The sequence below is a fragment of the Bombina bombina genome, chromosome 10, assembly GCF_027579735.1.
Source record: "Bombina bombina isolate aBomBom1 chromosome 10, aBomBom1.pri, whole genome shotgun sequence".
NCBI lineage: Eukaryota > Metazoa > Chordata > Amphibia > Anura > Bombinatoridae > Bombina > Bombina bombina.
In genome coordinates this window covers 8,010,734-8,029,621 of record NC_069508.1, presented here as the reverse complement: position 1 = coordinate 8,029,621, position 18,888 = coordinate 8,010,734, and the positions used below count along the sequence as shown (strand labels likewise).

Here is an 18,888-nt window from a genome sequence, read left to right as displayed (position 1 = left end):
ATCACAAGGGCACAGTATGGGCAGCACAAGGGCATGGTATGGGCAGCACAGGGGCATAGTGTGTGCATCACAAGGGCACGGTATGGGCAGCACAAGGGCATGGTGTGTGCATCACAAGGGCACGGTATGGGCAGCACAAGGGCATGGTAAGGGGAGCACAAGGGCATGGTGTGTGCATCACAAGGGCACGGTATGGGCAGCACAAGGGCATGGTGTGTGCATCACCAGGGCACAGTATGGGCAGCACAAGGACATGGTATGTGCACCACAAGGGCACGGTATGGGCAGCACAAGGACATGGTGTGTGCACCACAAGGGCATGGTATGGGCAGCACAAGGGCATGGTATAGGCAGCACAAGGACATGGTATGTGCATCACAAGGACACGGTATGGGCAGCACAAGGACATGGTATGGGCAGCACAAGGACATGGTATAGGCAGTACAAGGGCATGGTGTGTGCATAACAAGGGCACAGTATGGGCAGCACAAGGACATGGTGTGTGCACCACAAGGGCATGGTATGGGCCACACAAGGGCATGGTATGGGCAGCACAAGGACATGGTGTGTGCACCACAAGGGCATGGTATGGGCAGCACAAGGACATAGTGTGTGCACCACAAGGGCACGGTATAGGCAGCACAAGGGCATAGTGTGTGCACCACAAGGGCATGGTATGGGCAGCACAAGGGCATGGTGTGTGCACAATAAGGGCACGGTATGGGCAGCACAAGAACATAGTGTGTGCATCACAAGGGCACAGTATAGGCAGCACAAGGGCATGGTGTGTGCACCACAAGGGCACGGTATGGGCAGAACAAGGACATGGTGTGTGCACCACAAGGGCACGGTATGGGCAGCACAAGAACATGGTATGGGCAATGCAAGAGCATGGTATGGGCAGTACAAGGGCATGGTATGGGCAGCACAATGGCACAGTATGGGCATTGCAAGAGCATGGTATTGGCAGAACAAGGGCATAGTTTGGGCATTGCAAGAGCATGGTATTGGCAGTACAAGGGCATGGCGTGGGCCATGGGCAGAACAAGAGCATGGTATTGGCAGTACAAGGGCATCACGTGGGAAGCACAAGAGCATGGTATTGGCAGTACAAGGGCATGGCATGGGAAGCACAAGAGCATGGTTTGGGCAGTACAAGTGCATGGTAAGGGCAGAGCGAAAGACACAGTGTGGGCAGCATGAGGGCATGGAGTGGGCTTCACATTGCTGCTCAGTATAGCAGTATGCACAAGGGCACAGTATGGGCAGCACAAGGGCACAGTATGGGCAGCACAAGGGCATGATGTGTGCACCACAAGGGCATGGTATGGGCAGCACAGGGACACGGTATGGGCATTGCAAGAGCATGGTATTGGCAGTATAAGGACATGGTATGGGCATTGCAAGAGCATGGTATTGGCAGTACAAGGACATGGTATGGGCATTGCAAGAGCATGGTATTGGCAGTACAAGGGCATGATATGGGCATTGCAAGAGCATGATATTGGCAGTACAAGGGCATGGCAAGGGCCATGGGCAGAAGAGGAGCATGTATTGGCAGTACAAGGGCATTGCATGGGCCGTGGGCAGAAGAAGAGCATGGTATTGGCAGTACAAGGGCATCATGTGGGAAGCACAAGAGCATGGTATTGGCAGTACAAGGGCATCATGTGGGAAGCACAAGAGCATGGTATTGGCAGTACAAGGGCATCACGTGGGAAGCACAAGAGCATGGTATTGGCAGTACAAGGGCATCACGTGGGAAGCACAAGAGCATGGTATTGGCAGTACAAGGGCATCATGTGGGAAGCACAAGAGCATGGTATTGGCAGTACAAGGGCATCATGTGGGAAGCACAAGAGCATGGTATTGGCAGTACAAGGGCATCACGTGGGAAGCACAAGAGCATGGTATTGGCAGTACAAGGGCATCATGTGGGAAGCACAAGAGCATGGTATTGGCAGTACAAGGGCATCATGTGGGAAGCAAAAGAGCATGGTATTGGCAGTACAAGGGCATCACGTGGGAAGCACAAGAGCATGGTATTTGCAGTACAAGGGCATGGCGTGGGTCGTGGACAGAAGAGCATGGTATTGGCAGTACAAGGGCATGGCGTGGGTCGTGGACAGAAGAAGAGCATGGTATTGGCAGTACAAGGGCAAGGCGTGGGTCGTGGACAGAAGAAGAGCATGGTATTGGCAGTACAAGGGCATGGCGTGGGCCGTGGACAGAAGAAGAGCGTGGTATTGGCAGTACAAGGGCATGGCGTGGGAAGCACAAGAGCATGGTATTGGCAGTACAAGGGCATGGCGTGGGCTGTGGACAGAAGAAGAGCATGGTATTGGCAGTACAAGGGCATCACGTGGGAAGCACAGGAGCATGGTATTGGCAGTACAAGGGCATGGCGTGGGCTGTGGACAGAAGAAGAGCATGGTATTGGCAGTGCAAGGGCATGGCGTGGGCCGTGGACAGAAGAAGAGCATGGTATTGGCAGTACAAGGGAATGGCGTGGGCCGTGGACAGAAAAGAGCATGGTATTGGCAGTACAAGGGCAAGGCGTGGGCCGTGGACAGAAGAAGAGCATGGTATTGGTAGTACAAGGGCATGGCGTGGGCCGTGGACAGAAAAGAGCATGGTATTGGCAGTACAAGGGCATCATGTGGGAAGCACAAGAGCATGGTATTGGCAGTACAAGGGCATGGCGTGGGCTGTGGATAGAAGAAGAGCATGGTATTGGCAGTACAAGGGCATGGCGTGGGCCATGGACAGAAGAAAAGCGTGGTATTGGCAGTACAAGGGCATGGCGTGGGCCGTGGACAGAAGAAGAGCATGGTATTGGCAGTACAAGGGCAAGGCGTGGGCCGTGGACAGAAGAAGAGCATGGTATTGGCAGTACAAGGGCAAGGCGTGGGCCGTGGACAGAAGAAGAGCATGGTATTGGCAGTACAAGGGCATGGCGTGGGCCGTGGACAGAAGAAGAGCATGGTATTGGCAGTACAAGGGCAAGGTGTGGGCCGTGGACAGAAGAAGAGCATGGTATTGGCAGTACAAGGGCAAGGCGTGGGCCCGTGGACAGAAGAAGTGCATGGTATTGGCAGTACAAGGACATGAAATGGGCATTGCAAGAAATGTAATATTGGTTACTGCGATGAGAATTGCTATTAAGCCTATGAGAACAAGAGGACTCCCCAGCCTCTAAAATAAATATGTGATGGGGTATAAAAGATATTTAGCCAAAAGCCAAATAACCTTAAAATATAGGCGCTAATAAAAGCTTAAAATAGAAAGTGAAAAAAATGTATATTGTGAAGATAATAAACCTTGCAATGTGCACAAGCCAGTCTTGGCCAAATTAAATAATCCAAGTGAATATATAAAATTTATATGAATTTAATACAGGTTAAAAAAATACAAATTAAAATAAATATACATAAAATCAAATGCGTTGATCAGGCGCGATAGATAGTGTAGTATACATACGGAGCAAATAAATAGTGTAGTATACATACGGAGCAAATAAATAGTGTAGTATACATACGGAGCAAATAAATAGTGTAGTATACATACGGAGCAAATAAATAGTGTAGTATACATACAGAGCAAATAAATAGTGTAGTATACATACGGAACAAATAAATAGTGTAGTATACATACAGAGCAAATAAATAGTGTAGTATACATACGGAGCAAATAAATAGTGTAGTATACATACGGAACAAATAAATAGTGTAGTATACATACAGAGCAAATAAATAGTGTAGTATACATACGGAGCAAATAAATAGTGTAGTATACATACGGAGCAAATAAATAGTGTAGTATACATACGGAGCAAATAAATAGTGTAGTATACATACGGAACAAATAAATAGTGTAGTATACATACGGAGCAAATAAATAGTGTAGTATACATACGGAACAAATAAATAGTGTAGTATACATACGGAACAAATAAATAGTGTAGTATACATACGGAGCAAATAAATAGTGTAGTATACATACGGAACAAATAAATAGTGTAGTATACATACGGAACAAATAAATAGTGTAGTATACATACGGAGCAAATAAATAGTGTAGTATACATACGGAGCAAATAAATAGTGTAGTATACATACGGAGCAAATAAATAGTGTAGTATACATCCGGAGCAAATAAATAGTGTAGTATACTTACATACACGTAGCCACCCTCTGCACAAGCAGAAGAGCACAAACTAACCTCTCACTAAACCAACAGAGCTCACTCACAAATAGGGATGGGGTAAAATACGCTTGGTCGAACAAATAGTCGTTTGTACATTTGTTTTGGACAAAACCCCCTTATAATTGGTTAATGTTATTTCTGATTTTTAACCGTTACTTGCATTATTGTGACATTCCATTTATCAAATACTGTTCAGAAGTTCAATAGTTCATGTGCTAGGAACTTAGTAAAATTGTGCATAATAAATACAAATATATTGAATCAATTGTTCTATTCAGAATATTGCATAATTTAAATATTACATTTAAAGGGCCATGATACCCAAATGTTGAAGCACTTGAAAGTGATGCAGCATAGCTGTAAAAAGCTGACTATAAAAGATCACCTGATCATAATCTCTATGTAAAAAAGAAAGATATTTTACCTTCACACCCCACTGTAAAGAATCAGGATACTAGTCCCAGGACGTGCAAGGGAGTGTGCATGTGCAGACACAATTATGTAATGTCCCTATTTATTTAGTTTAAGGAAGTTTACTATGAAATCTCACGAGATTCCAGTGAAATCTCATGAGATCACAGCAAAGCAAAGCATTACCTCAGCACTGCTGATGCTGATTGGCTATTGAATATTTTTTTATTGTTATTTTTTCCAACTTGCAGCTGGACAGAAGTTGTATAACTGTACACAGAACACTTACTCTAATGAGCTGAAGGATTGTGAGGTAAAATATCTTCCTTTTTTACTTAGAGATGTTGAGGTGATATTTTCTTCTCAGCTTTTTGCAGTTATACTGCATCACTTTCAAGTCCCTTTAGTGATTTAGTATATGAGTATTATGTCCCTTTAGTGATTTAGTATATGAGTATTATGTCCCTTAAGTGATTTAGTATAAGAGTATTATGTCCCTTTAGTGATTTAGTATAAGAGTATTATGTCCCTTTAGTGATTTAGTATACGAGTATTATGTCCCTTTAGTGATTTAGTATAAGAGTATTATGTCCCTTTAGTGATTTAGTATATGAGTATTATGTCCCTTAAGTGATTTAGTATACGAGTATTATGTCCCTTTAGTGATTTAGTATATGAGTATTATGTCTCTTTAGTGATTTAGTATACAAGTATTATGTCCCTTTAGTGATTTAGTATGAGTATTATGTCCCTTTAGTGATTTAGTATACGAGTATTATGTCCCTTAAGTGATTTAGTATAAGAGTATTATGTCCCTTTAGTGATTTAGTATGAGTATTATGTCCCTTTAGTGATTTAGTATACGAGTATTATGTCCCTTTAATGATTTAGTATAAGAGTATTATGTCTCTTTAGTGATTTAGTATACGAGTATTATGTCTCTTTAGTGATTTAGTATACGAGTATTATGTCCCTTTAGTGATTTAGTATATGAGTATTATGTCCCTTTAGTGATTTAGTATACGAGTATTATGACCCTTTAGTGATTTAGTATATGAGTATTATGTCCCTTTAGTGATTTAGTATATGAGTATTATGTCCCTTTAGTGATTTAGTATGAGTATTATGTCCCTTTAGTGATTTAGTATACGAGTATTATGTCCCTTAAGTGATTTAGTATAAGAGTATTATGTCCCTTTAGTGATTTAGTATGAGTATTATGTCCCTTTAGTGATTTAGTATACGAGTATTATGTCCCTTTAGTGATTTAGTATATGAGTATTATGTCTCTTTAGTGATTTAGTATACAAGTATTATGTCTCTTTAGTGATTTAGTATACGAGTATTATGTCCCTTTAGTGATTTAGTATATGAGTATTATGTCCCTTTAGTGATTTAGTATACGAGTATTATGACCCTTTAGTGATTTAGTATACGAGTATTATGTCCCTTTAGTGATTTAGTATACGAGTATTATGTCCCTTTAGTGATTTAGTATATGAGTATTATGTCCCTTTAGTGATTTAGTATACAAGTATTATGTCCCTTTAGTGATTTAGTATATGAGTATTATGTCTCTTTAGTGATTTAGTATATGAGTATTATGTCCCTTTAGTGATTTAGTATATGAGTATTATGTCTCTTTAGTGATTTAGTATACGAGTATTATGTCTCTTTAGTGATTTAGTATACGAGTATTATGTCTCTTTAGTGATTTAGTATATGAGTATTATGTCCATTTAGTGATTTAGTATATGAGTATTATGTCCCTTTAGTGATTTAGTATACGAGTATTATGTCTCTTTAGTGATTTAGTATATGAGTAGTATGTCCCTTTAGTGATTTAGTATACGAGTATTATGTCCCTTTAGTGATTTAGTATATGAGTATTATGTCCCTTTAGTGATTTAGTATATGAGTATTATGTCTCTTTAGTGATTTAGTATACGAGTATTATGTCCCTTTAGTGATTTAGTATATGAGTATTATGTCCCTTTAGTGATTTAGTATATTAGTATTATGTCTCTTTAGTGATTTAGTATATTATTAGTATTATGTCTCTTTAGTGATTTAGTATACAAGTATTATGTCCCTTTAGTGATTTAGTATACGAGTATTATGTCCCTTTAGTGATTTAGTATAAGAGTATTATGTCCCTTTAGTGATTTAGTATACGAGTATTATGTCCCTTTAGTGTTTAGTATAAGAGTATTATGTCCCTTTAGTGATTTAGTATACAAGTATTATGTCCCTTTAGTGATTTAGTATAAGAGTATTATGTCCCTTTAGTGATTTAGTATACGAGTATTATGTCCCATTAGTGATTTAGTATACGAGTATTATGTCCCTTTAGTGATTTAATATATGAGTATTATGTCCCTTTAGTGAACATTTGCGCATCCCTAATCACAAACAGCCAATAACAGCCTAAGCACAACCCCAGCTCCGTTAAACACATTACGTAGGGTGAGGTATCTGCTGTATCTTCCAATCTCAATACTTTATCCCTGGATATGATTCCCAGACTGCTGTCCCATCATCTACTAATGTTTTATAAATCAGTTTATCTGTAGGAATTCTCCATTTCTGCCAATAGAGCTGATTTATTATGTGTGCAATAAATAGCCTCCCATGCTATAACTATATGTGTGTAATAAAACACAGCAGCAGCACACGGCAGCTAGATGCACATCTGTATACTCACAGCACATCCGTCGTGCAGAGATCTGATGAACGGGCTGTTGTCATATGAGATCTCCTCATCATTAGATCCCAGGAACCTCAGGGCTTTGTCATAGTTATTGGACACAGCATCATGCCAGGCCACTGACTGGTGACACGTGTATGTGAAGTTCTGTCGAGCAGACTGGCTGAGGAGTCGCAAGAAAGTCATCTGCACCTGGTTTATTGAGTTACCTTCAATGTCCACATAGGAGAGCTGGAAAAAAGGATACAATGAGCTACATGTATGTAGGTGGCCCTGGTACACAGCACAGGAACACTCATGCTATTTGCCATCACATATAAAGTTATATCATTTCAGGTATGAAGAAACTTACCAGCTTCCCTCTCTTGAATTCACTAAACCAGGAGCCAGGAGTCTCTTTAGGCCAAGAGGAGATACGGACCTGTCATCAGCAAGAATACAGAAATGAACAGATGTGCTGTGTAACAGAAGACGGTTACCTGCAGTTATGTCCATCGTCTCACAACCATCAGGTGCATCATCCCACTGTCCATCAAGTGCATCATCTGACAACCATCAGGTGCATCATCTCACAACCATCAGGTGCATCATCTCACAACCATCAGGCACATCATCTCACAACCATCAGGCGCATCATCTGATAACCATCAAGTGCATTATCTCATAACCATCAAGTGCATCATCTCACAACCATCAGGTGCATCATCTCACAACCATCAAGCGCATCATCTCATAACCATCAGGTGCATCATCCCACTGTCCATCAAGTGCATCATCTGACAACCATCAGGTGCATCATCTCACAACCATCATGTGCATCATCTCATAACCATCAAGTGCATCATCTCATATCCATCAAGTGCATCATCTCACAACCATCAGGCGCATCATCCCACTGTCCATAAAGTGCATCATCCCACTGTCCATCAAGTGCATCATCTCATAACCATCAAGTGCATCATCTCATAACCATCAAGTGCATCATCTCATAACTATCAAGTGCATCATCTCACAACCATCAGGCGCATCATCCCACTGTCCATTAAGTGCATCATCTCATAACCATCAAATGCATCATCTCATAACCATCAAGTGCATCATCTCATAACTATCAAGTGCATCATCTCAAACCATCAGGCACATCATCCCACTGTCCATCAAGTGCATTATCTCACAACCATCAGGTGCATCATATCATAACCATCAGGTGCATCATCCCACTGTCCACCAAGTGCATCATCTCCCTGTCCATCAAGTGCATTATCTCATAACCATCAGGTGCATCATCTCACAACTATCAGGCGTATCATCCACTGTCCATCAAGTGCATCATCTCAAAACCCTCGGGCGCATCATCTCACAACCATCAGACGTATCATCCACTGTCCATCAAGTGCATCATCTCACAACTATCAGGATCATCATCTCACTGTCCATCAAGTGCATCATCTCATAACTATCATGTGCGTCATCTCACAACCATCATGTGCATCATCTCACAACCATCATGTGAATCATCTCACAACCATCATGTGCAACAGCTCACTGTCCAGCAAGTGCATCATCTCACAATTATCAGGTGCATCAGCTCAATGTCCACCAGGTGCATCATCTATCAACCATCAGGCGCATCATCTCACTGTCCATCAAGTGCATTATCTCACTGTCCATCAGGTGCATAATCTCACAAACATCAGGCGCATCAGCTCACTGTCCATCAAGTTCATCATTTCACAATCATCAGGCGCATCAGCTCACTGTCCATCAAGTGCATAATCTCACAATCATCAGGCGCATCAGCTCAACCTCAGTCAGATGCACCAACTCACTCTTAGTCAGGTGCATAAGCTCACTGTCCATCAGGCGCATCATCTCAGAATCATTAGCTGCATCATCTCACTCTCAGCAAGGAGCATCATCTTACTCTCAGCAAGGAGCATCAGCTCACTCTCAGCCAGGCGCATCAGCTCACTCTAAGCCAGGCTCATGAGCTCACTCTAAGCCAGGCGCATCAGCTCACTCTAAGCCAGGTGCATCAGCTCACTCTAAGCCAGGCGCATCAGCTCACTACACTCAGGCGCATCAGCTCAACACACTTAGGTGCCGAGCGCAGGTGCATCTCTGCACTTATTACAAGACTCACAACCCCACCTCCAGCTATTCATAGTCTGCTCCACTTACTCCTTCAGATTTCTTGTCTGCGTAGATGCAGGTTTCTCCTCCAGCAGTGAAGTTACATAGCACTTTAAATGAATCTCCGGAGCAGCCCTGGTTTGGATCGATCCAATATTCACCTGAGGAAAAGTTAATATATGTCTTAAAACTAAACTCGCTTTTATTAAACCTATTGGACTCTAATAACGTAGCTAAAAGCTGCTATCCCCAAGATGGGTTCCTTAGGTTATACTCTAGTATTTAAATGAATGCAGTGTACAGACATATCTAGTACTATCCCCCATCATGCAAGATAATCCATTTGCTCATTATTGTTATAACTGGCTTAGTCTTCTCCACAGAACCCAAAGACACAAATAGAAGCTACTGAGCACTTTTTCTATATTTGTACAAACATGAAACATTTCAATATGTTGTTTCCGTATGTACCACTATTTATTTAAATTTTTTTCTAAGCAGTAATATTTGTGTGTCTTGCTGGTAACGTCTCCTCTTGAACTGGAGATTCTTGTACAGACCAGAAACCTGCACTGAAATAATAAATATATTTTGGATTTAAATTATTAATTATCTGACATCTCTGTTTAAGACTACTATGAAGCCACGTAATATAGAGAGTTGTAAATGCCCTTTTCTACCATACTAATTTATTAATGTAATTATTTACAAGAACAGTGTATTGTTTGTGAAGCATAATCATGAGATTACTGGTGAGCGGGATATTTTATAATCTAATAATAATGTACAAGAGTATAATACACATTTATACAGTGTAGAAATACTTGTTACGCATCCCAGACCGTCCAGAGCAGATTCTATGTCCCACTCACCATCAGGGAATTCTGGGTGGCAGAGCTGCAGGTCCTTGCAAGTCCTGGCCGGATTGTTCTGAGTTCCCATGGGATATTTCATCCTCTCAATATCTTGTTTCAGGGAGTTTAGGGATCCAAAGATCTCTTCCATACCATCTGTGTATTCCAGGATGTTGTCTGCTGCATCTGCCATCATACCATCTGAAGACCTTCGGGTCTTCTTGGGCGACTGAATAGGAAGTGGTTGAATGACTTCTCCAGGTGGACCCTGATACAACACAGGACATTGGTTACAACAAGCACCTTGAGACACAAGATATTTATAAAGGTCACAAGGCAGTAATGTTGTCTCAAATATAAATATTTTACAGTTTGTATCTAGACTGTTATATTTGTAAAGGTAAACTATCAGCTACTGAGGGCAGTGAGAGCCAGAAGGTCAGTATTATTGTAAAGTAATCTGGAATGTAAAAGCTAATCTACCACAAGTAGCTCATGCTGATACTTATACCTGTGGTACAAGAGCAATGCTAATAAGATAAAATAAATCCTGCCCTCTGTCTTCTCTTGTATTTCTAGACTTACTCAGAGAGGTACTTACCGGTGGTCCAGGTGGTCCTGGCAGACCGCCATCACCCTTCTGACCAGAAGGACCCTGAAATCAGGAAAATCAGACAGTGAGTAGACTAACAGATAATGGAGGGACATATTGAAGGATGTATGTGACAGAGCAAAGGTTAACCAGGGCAGGGCAGACTGACAGCACAGACCAAATATGGTAAAGTGGTTGGGGAAAAATGAAGAGATACATACGAAGGTGTAGGTAGGGGTGATCTAGTGTAAAGGACAGGGTCATTATGTGGTTCGGTTGCAGGGTATAGGTATGGGTGATATAGTGTAAAGGACGGGGTCATTATGTGGTTCAGTTGCAGAGTGTAGGTAGGGGTGATCTAAGGTAAAGGACAAGGTCATTATGTGGTTCGGTTGCAGGGTGTAGGTAGGGGTGATCTAGGGTAAAGGATGGGGTCATTATCTGGTTAGGTTGCAGGGTGTAGGTACTGGTGATCTTGGGTAAAGGACAGGGTCATTATGTGGTTCGGTTGCAGGGTGTAGGTAGGGGTGATCTAAGGTAAAGGACAAGGTCATTATGTGGTTCGGTTGCAGGGTGTAGGTAGGGGTGATCTAGGGTAAAGGACGGGGTCATTACGTGGTTAGGTTGCATGTAGGGGTGATCTAGGGTAAAGGATGGGGTTATCATGTGGTTAGGTTGCAGGGTGTAGGTAGTGGTGATCTAGGGTCAAGGACGGGGTCATTATGTGGATCGGTTCCAGGGTGTACATAGGGGTGATCTAGAGTAAAGGACAAGGTCATACTGTGGTTAGGTTGCAGGGTGTAGGTAGGGGTGATCTAGGGTAAAGGATGGGGTCTTTATGTGGTTAGGTTGCAGGCTGTAGCTAAGGGTGATCTAGGGTAAAGGACAGGGTCATTATGTGGTTAGGTTACAGGGTGTAGGTATGGGTGATCTAGGGTAAAGGACAGGGTCATTATGTGGTTAGGTTACAGGGTGTAGGTATGGGTGATCTAGGGTAAAGGACAGGGTCATTATGTGGTTAGGTTACAGGGTGTAGGTAGGGGTGATCTAGGGTAAAGGACGGTGTCATTATGTGGTTAGCTTACAGGGTGTAGGTAGGGGTGATCTAGGTTAAAGGATGGGGTCATTATGTAGTTAGGGTACAGGGTGTAGGTAGGGGTGATCTAGGGTAAAGGACAGGGTCTTTATGTGGTTAGGTTACAGGGTGTAGGTAGGGGTGATATAGGGTAAAGGACAGGGTCGTTATGTGGTTAGCTTACAGGGTGTAGGTAGGGGTGATCTAGGGTAAAGGACGGTGTCATTATGTGGTTAGCTTACAGGGTGTAGGTAGGGGTGATCTAGGGTAAAGGATGGGGTCATTATGTGGTTAGGTTGCAGGGTGTAGCTAGGGGTGATCTAGGGTAAAGGACGGTGTCATTATGTGGTTAGCTTACAGGGTGTAGGTAGGGGTGATCTAGGGTAAAGGATGGGGTCATTATGTGGTTAGGTTGCAGGGTGTAGGTAGGGGTGATCTAGGGTAAAGGACAGGGTCATTATGTGGTTAGGTTGCAGGCTGTAGCTAAGGGTGATCGAGGGTAAAGGACGGGGTCATTATGTGGTTAGGTTGCAGGGTGTAGGTAGGGGTGATCTAGGGTAAAGGACGGGGTCATTATGTGGTTAGGTTACAGGGTGTAGGTAGGGGTGATCTAGGATAAAGGATGGGGTCATTATGTGGTTAGGTTACAGGGTGTAGGTAAGGGTGATCTAGGGTAAAGGATGGGGTCATTATGTGGTTAGGTTGCAGGGTGTAGGTAGGGGTGATCTAGGGTAAAGGACAGGGTCATTATGTGGTTAGGTTGCAGGGTGTAGGTAGGGGTGATCTAGGGTAAAGGACAGGGTCATTATGTGGTTAGGTTGCAGGCTGTAGCTAAGGGTGATCTAGGGTAAAGGATGGGATCATTATGTGGTTAGGTTGCAGGGTGTAGGTAGGGGTGATCTAGGTTAAAGGATGGGGTCATTATGTAGTTAGGGTACATGATGTAGGTAGGGGTGATCTAGGGTAAAGGACAATGTTTTTTATGTGTTTAGGTTACAGGGTATAGGTAGGGGTGATATAGGGTAAAGGACAGGGTCGTTATGTGTTTAGGTTACAGGGTGTAGCTAAGGGTGATCTAGGTTAAAGGACGGGGTAATTATGTGGTTAGGTTGCTGGGTGTAGGTAGGGGTGATCTAGGGTAAAGGATGGGGTCATTATGTGGTTAGGTTACAGGCTGTAGCTAAGGGTGATCTAGGGTAAAGGACGGGTGATTATGTGGTTAGGTTACAGGGTGTAGCTAGGGGTGATCTAGGGTAAAGGATGGGGTCATTATGTGGTTAGGTTACAGGGTGTAGCTAGGGGTGATCTAGGTTAAAGGACGGGGTCATTATGTGGTTAGGTTTCAGGGTGTAGCTAAGGGTGATCTAGGTTAAAGGACGGGGTCATTATGTGGTTAGGTTGCAGGGTGTATCTAGGGGTGATCTAGGGTAAAGGATGGGGTCATTATGTGGTTAGGTTGCTGGGTGTAGGTAGGGGTGATCTAGGGTAAAGGACGGGGTCATTATGTGGTTAGATTGCTGGGTGTAGGTAGGGGTGATCTAGGGTTAAGGACGGGGTCATTATGTGGTTCGGTTTCAGGGTGTAGGTAGGGGTGATCTAGGGTAAAGGACAGGTCATTATGTGGTTAGGTTGCAGGGTGTAGGTAGGGGTGATCTAGGGTAAAAGACGGCGGTCATTATGTGGTTAGGTTGCAGGGTGTAGGTAGGGGTGATCTAGGGTAAAGGACGGGGTCATTATGTGGTTAGGTTGCAGGGTGTAGGTAGGGGTGATATAAGCTAAAGCACGGGGTCATTATGTGGTTCGGTTTCAGGGTGTAGCTAGGGGTGATCTAGGGTAAAGGACGGGGTCATTATGTGGTTAGGTTGCAGGGTGCAGGTAGGGGTAATCTAGGGTAAAAGATAGGGTCATAATGTGGTTTGGTTGCAGGGTGTAGCTAGGGGTAATCTAGGGTAAAAGACTGGGTAATTATGTGGATCGGTTGCAGGGTATAGCTAGGGGTGATATAGGGTAAAGGATGGGGTCATTATGTGGTTAGGTTGCAGGGTGTAGCTAGGGGTGATCTAGGGTAAAGTACAGGGTCATTTTGTAGTTAGGTTGCAGGGTACAGAGCTTAAGGGCCGAACATGAGGCAGTATACTCACTGATGATCCCTTGGCACCTTTAGGACCTTGTGGACCCTACAAACCAAGAAGAAAATATGTATTTCTGTTATATCATTATTAGTACAATGGAAAAAAATAAACACAATAACTGTATCAACCAATGTAGCCATAACAGACATTCTAAATCCTCAACCAAGTACAAGCTGAGTGTGAGCCACATGCCCCATTAGTACAGAGGTACAATTATAGCGAAGTGTTCCCTATATAACACACACTATGAGCTGCGAGTAGCAGTTAAATTTATCTCACTCACACAGACAAAAATATAGCAAAAATGTTTTAGAGGATACTTACAGGTAAACCAGGTGAACCAGGAGGTCCATTTGGACCACCAGGACCAGTAACACCCTAAAAAGTGAAAAATAACAGAAGGATGAGTTGATAAAAGGATGACATTATACTAATGATTCAGAAGGACAATGAAATAATCGTATTCCCCTCATAGTTAATAAGGTCCAACATTGTATTCATAGAGTCAATTCTTACCACATCTCCTTTGTTTCCATGAGTACCCTGTGGACCTGGAAGACCCCTGTCTCCCTTCTCACCCTGTTCTCCTGGTGGCCCAATCAGACCAATAAGACCTGGGTGTCCCTGAGAATTAGATATGATACATTATTTAAATTTGAAACATAAATTAACAGACTTTAAGTCTAACTAAGGCTCAGTTTTCTACTTAAATAACCATAACGAATGATACACTATATAGCCTCCCATATAACTCCTCCTATTGCCCCATATAGCCCTCCATATAACTCCTCTTATTACAACATCTAACCCTCCCTATAACTCATCCTATTGCTCCATATAACTCTCCCTATAACTCCTCCTATAACCCCATATGACCCAACCTATAATTCCCACTTGCACCATATAACCATCCCTATAACTCCTCCTATTACAACATATAACTCTTCCTATACCTCTCCTATTGCACCAAAAAAAACTCCCTATAACTCCTCCTATTGCACTATATAACCCTCCCTATAACTCCTCCTATTGCACCATATAACCCTCCCTATAACTCCTCCTAATACAACATATAACCCTCCCTATTACTCATCCTATTGCATCATATAACCCTCCCTATAACTCCTCCTATTGTACCATATAACCCTCCCTATAACTCCTCCTATTACACCATATAACTCTCCCTATAACTCCTCCTATTACAACAAATAACTCTTCCTATACCGCTCCTATTGCACCAAATAACCCTCCCTATAACTCCTCCTATTGCACCATATAACCCTCCCTATAACTCCTCCTAATACAACATATAACCCTCCCTATTACTCATCCTATTGCATCATATAACCCTCCCTATAACTCCTCCTATTGTACCATATAACCCTCCCTATAACTCCTCCTATTACACCATATAACTCTCCCTATAACTCCTCCTATTACAACAAATAACTCTTCCTATACCGCTCCTATTGCACCAAATAACCCTCCCTATAACTCCTCCTATTGCACCATATAACCCTCCTTATAACTCTTCCTATTGCATCATATAACCCTCCCTATAACTCCTCCTATTGCACAATATAACCCTCCCTATAACTCCTCCTATTACACCATATAACTCTCCCTATAACTCCTCCTATTACAACAAATAACTCTTCCTATACCGCTCCTATTGCACCAAATAACCCTCCCTATAACTCATCCTATTGCACCATATAGCCCTCCCTATAACTCATCCTATTGCACCATATAACCCTCCTTATAACTCCTCCTATTGCACCATATAACCCTCTCTATAACTCCTCCTATAACTCCTCCTATTGCACCATATAACCCTCCCTATAACTCCTCCTATTACACCATATAACTCTCCCTATACCTCCTCCTATAACTCCTCCTATTGCACCATATAACCCTCCCTATAACTCCTCCTACTGCACCATATAACCCTTCCTATAACTCCTCCTATTGCACCATATAACCCTCCCTATAACTCCTCCTATTACACCATATAACCCTCCCTATAACTCCTATTGCACAATATAACTCTCCCTATACCTCCTCCTATAACTCCTATTCTGTATAACATTTTATATTGACTATAAATAACATCTCCGGTCACCAAATAAACTCCTGAAAAAAAATGACTTTATTGCAGCATTACTATCCCCAACTCATCACTTATCTGAAGTAGGTAATAGTCTCACAGTGTAATATTACCTTCTCTCCTTTGGTACCGGGATCTCCCTTTAATCCTGGCAGACCAGGGGGACCCTAAAAATACACAGACAGGTCTGTTACATATAGGTTTTATTTGAAGAAAACAAATGAACTCTTCCTGTTAAATGAGCACATGTCCCCATGCTACAGAACCCTGTATATTCCATAACACAATGTGGTCATTTATACTGGTGTGAAAATAATGTTGTCTACATTATGTGCTGACCCATGGACAGTTTAACCCTCAGTGTTAAATGTATGATATATGTGGTCCACAGTCCATAACCAGCGGATCTTGTTACTACAGGTAAAAGCTTTGCATCATGGGTAGTGGGAGGTTCAGGGAGGAGGTGACTATTACAAATGGGGGTTTATACTCAGTGTTCGGGGGTGTACTTAGGGTAGGTGCTTTACACTTAGGACAGGAGGTTTAGACTTAGAGTTAGGTGCTTATAATTAGGATTAAGGGGTTAGGGTTTGGAGCTTTTACTCAGGATTGGGGGTTTATACTCAGGGTTGGGGGCTTATACTCAGGGTTGGAGCTTTATATTTAGGATAGGGGGCTTATACTTTGAGTTAGGTGCTTATACATAGGGTTTTGGGCTTATACATAGGGTTGTGGATTTATACTTAGGGTTGGGGGTTTATACTCAGTGTTGGGGGCTTATACTTAGGGTCGGGGGCTTGGACTTAGGGTTGGGGCGATTATACTTACGACTAGGGTTTACACTCAGGTTTAGGGGCTTAGATTTATGGTTAGGGGATGAGACTCCAGGTTGGGGGTTGTACTTAGGGTTGGGGATTAGAGTTAGGGTTTGGGTGCGTCAGCCCATCCCCAAAACACATTAGGGTTGCTAAAACTATGTGATTTGTACATAACATCTCAATACAACATGTATAATTCTGTTGCATAATAATGACTACTGGTATAAATGTTACAGATTGTGCACATGCACACATGTAAAACACTTACCATTGGACCTGGTGGTCCGTCCTGTCCTGGAGCACCTGGCAGACCTTGTTCTCCCTAAAACACAAAGCAAACAATGATGGAGACAGAGCGCTAATAGATAACTCAAGACAAATTACCGCCATGTTTAGCTACCAAACTAATTCTCCTTTTTACTGATAACCAATGAAAATAAACCAGAACTGAAAGTGAGGTCTGCAGTCACATTTCTTATGGATGGAAAGTGGTTCTACGTGACCCACCACTAGACAAATCACTTACCACAGGTCCTGGAATTCCTCTCAGACCTTCAGGTCCGGGTTTTCCGGCTGGACCCTGAGGTCCCACAGGCCCAGTCTTTCCAGCAGGTCCTTCTGCTCCAGGTTCACCCTAGAACATAGTGTGCAATAGTTAGTGAATGGGAATAGGAAGCAGATGGTATAGACACGTTTCTGTTCCCAAAGTCTCCTTTGTGTTCCCCTCTCAATGTGTTTTTATTGCTTAAATGTAACTTCATGAATTGGGTTCATGTTAAGAGGTAACCAACAGTATTTGTAAAACTGTTACACACATTCATATCAGCAGGACAAGTAGTACTGACACCCATGGCTACACTATAGGGCGGTATTACAATCTAGACAATCTCACCTTAGCACCCTTCTCTCCTTGCCTTCCTTCTGCACCAGCAGCTCCTGGGGGCCCCTGGGAAAATAGACACATGGTTATGAGTAAACATACATATACAGTGCACAGATACATATACAGTACACAGGTACATATACACTACACAGATACATATACAGTACACAGGTACATATACAGTACACAGGTACATATACAGTACACAGATACATATACAGTACACAGGTACATATACACTACACAGATACATATACAGTACACAGGTACATATACACTACACAGGTACATATACAGTACACAGGTACATATACAGTACACATATACATATACACTACACATATACATATACAGTACACAGGTACATATACAGTACACATATACATATACACTACACAGGTACATATACAGTACACAGGTACATATATACACTACACAGGTACATATACAATACACAGGTACATATACAGTACACAGGTACATATACAGTACACATATACATATACAGTACACAGGTACATATACAGTACACATATACATATACACTACACAGGTACATATACAGTACACAGGTACATATACACTACACAGGTACATATACAATACACAGGTACATATACAGTACACAGATACATATACAGTACACAGGTACATATACAGTACACATATACATATACAGTACACAGGTACATATACACTACACAGGTATATATACAGTACACATATACATATACAGTACACAGGTACATATACAGTACACATATACATATACAGTACACATATACATATACAGTACACAGGTACATATACAGTACACATATACATATACAGTACACAGGTACATATACAGTACACATATACATATACAGTACACATATACATATACACTACACAGGTACATATACAGTACACAGGTACATATACACTACACAGGTACATATACAATACACAGGTACATATACAGTACACA

The 18,888-nt window shown here is 42.2% G+C and overlaps 1 protein-coding gene across 1 annotated transcript in view; it reads right to left on the bottom strand.

The window, feature by feature from the left end:
- LOC128641182 (collagen alpha-1(XI) chain-like) overlaps positions 1-18,888 on the bottom strand; it is a 158,537-nt gene that overhangs the window by 14,530 nt on the left and 125,119 nt on the right. Inside the window, exons 13-24 of the mRNA XM_053693748.1 lie at positions 17,928-17,981; positions 17,562-17,669; positions 17,304-17,357; positions 16,331-16,384; positions 14,627-14,734; positions 14,435-14,488; positions 14,120-14,155; positions 10,913-10,966; positions 10,330-10,579; positions 9,506-9,618; positions 7,677-7,745; positions 7,322-7,555 (exon numbers count right to left, since the gene is read on the bottom strand). Coding sequence (XP_053549723.1) covers positions 7,322-7,555; positions 7,677-7,745; positions 9,506-9,618; positions 10,330-10,579; positions 10,913-10,966; positions 14,120-14,155; positions 14,435-14,488; positions 14,627-14,734; positions 16,331-16,384; positions 17,304-17,357; positions 17,562-17,669; positions 17,928-17,981 — 1,188 coding nt within the window. The remainder of the gene's footprint in view (positions 1-7,321; positions 7,556-7,676; positions 7,746-9,505; positions 9,619-10,329; positions 10,580-10,912; positions 10,967-14,119; positions 14,156-14,434; positions 14,489-14,626; positions 14,735-16,330; positions 16,385-17,303; positions 17,358-17,561; positions 17,670-17,927; positions 17,982-18,888) is intronic.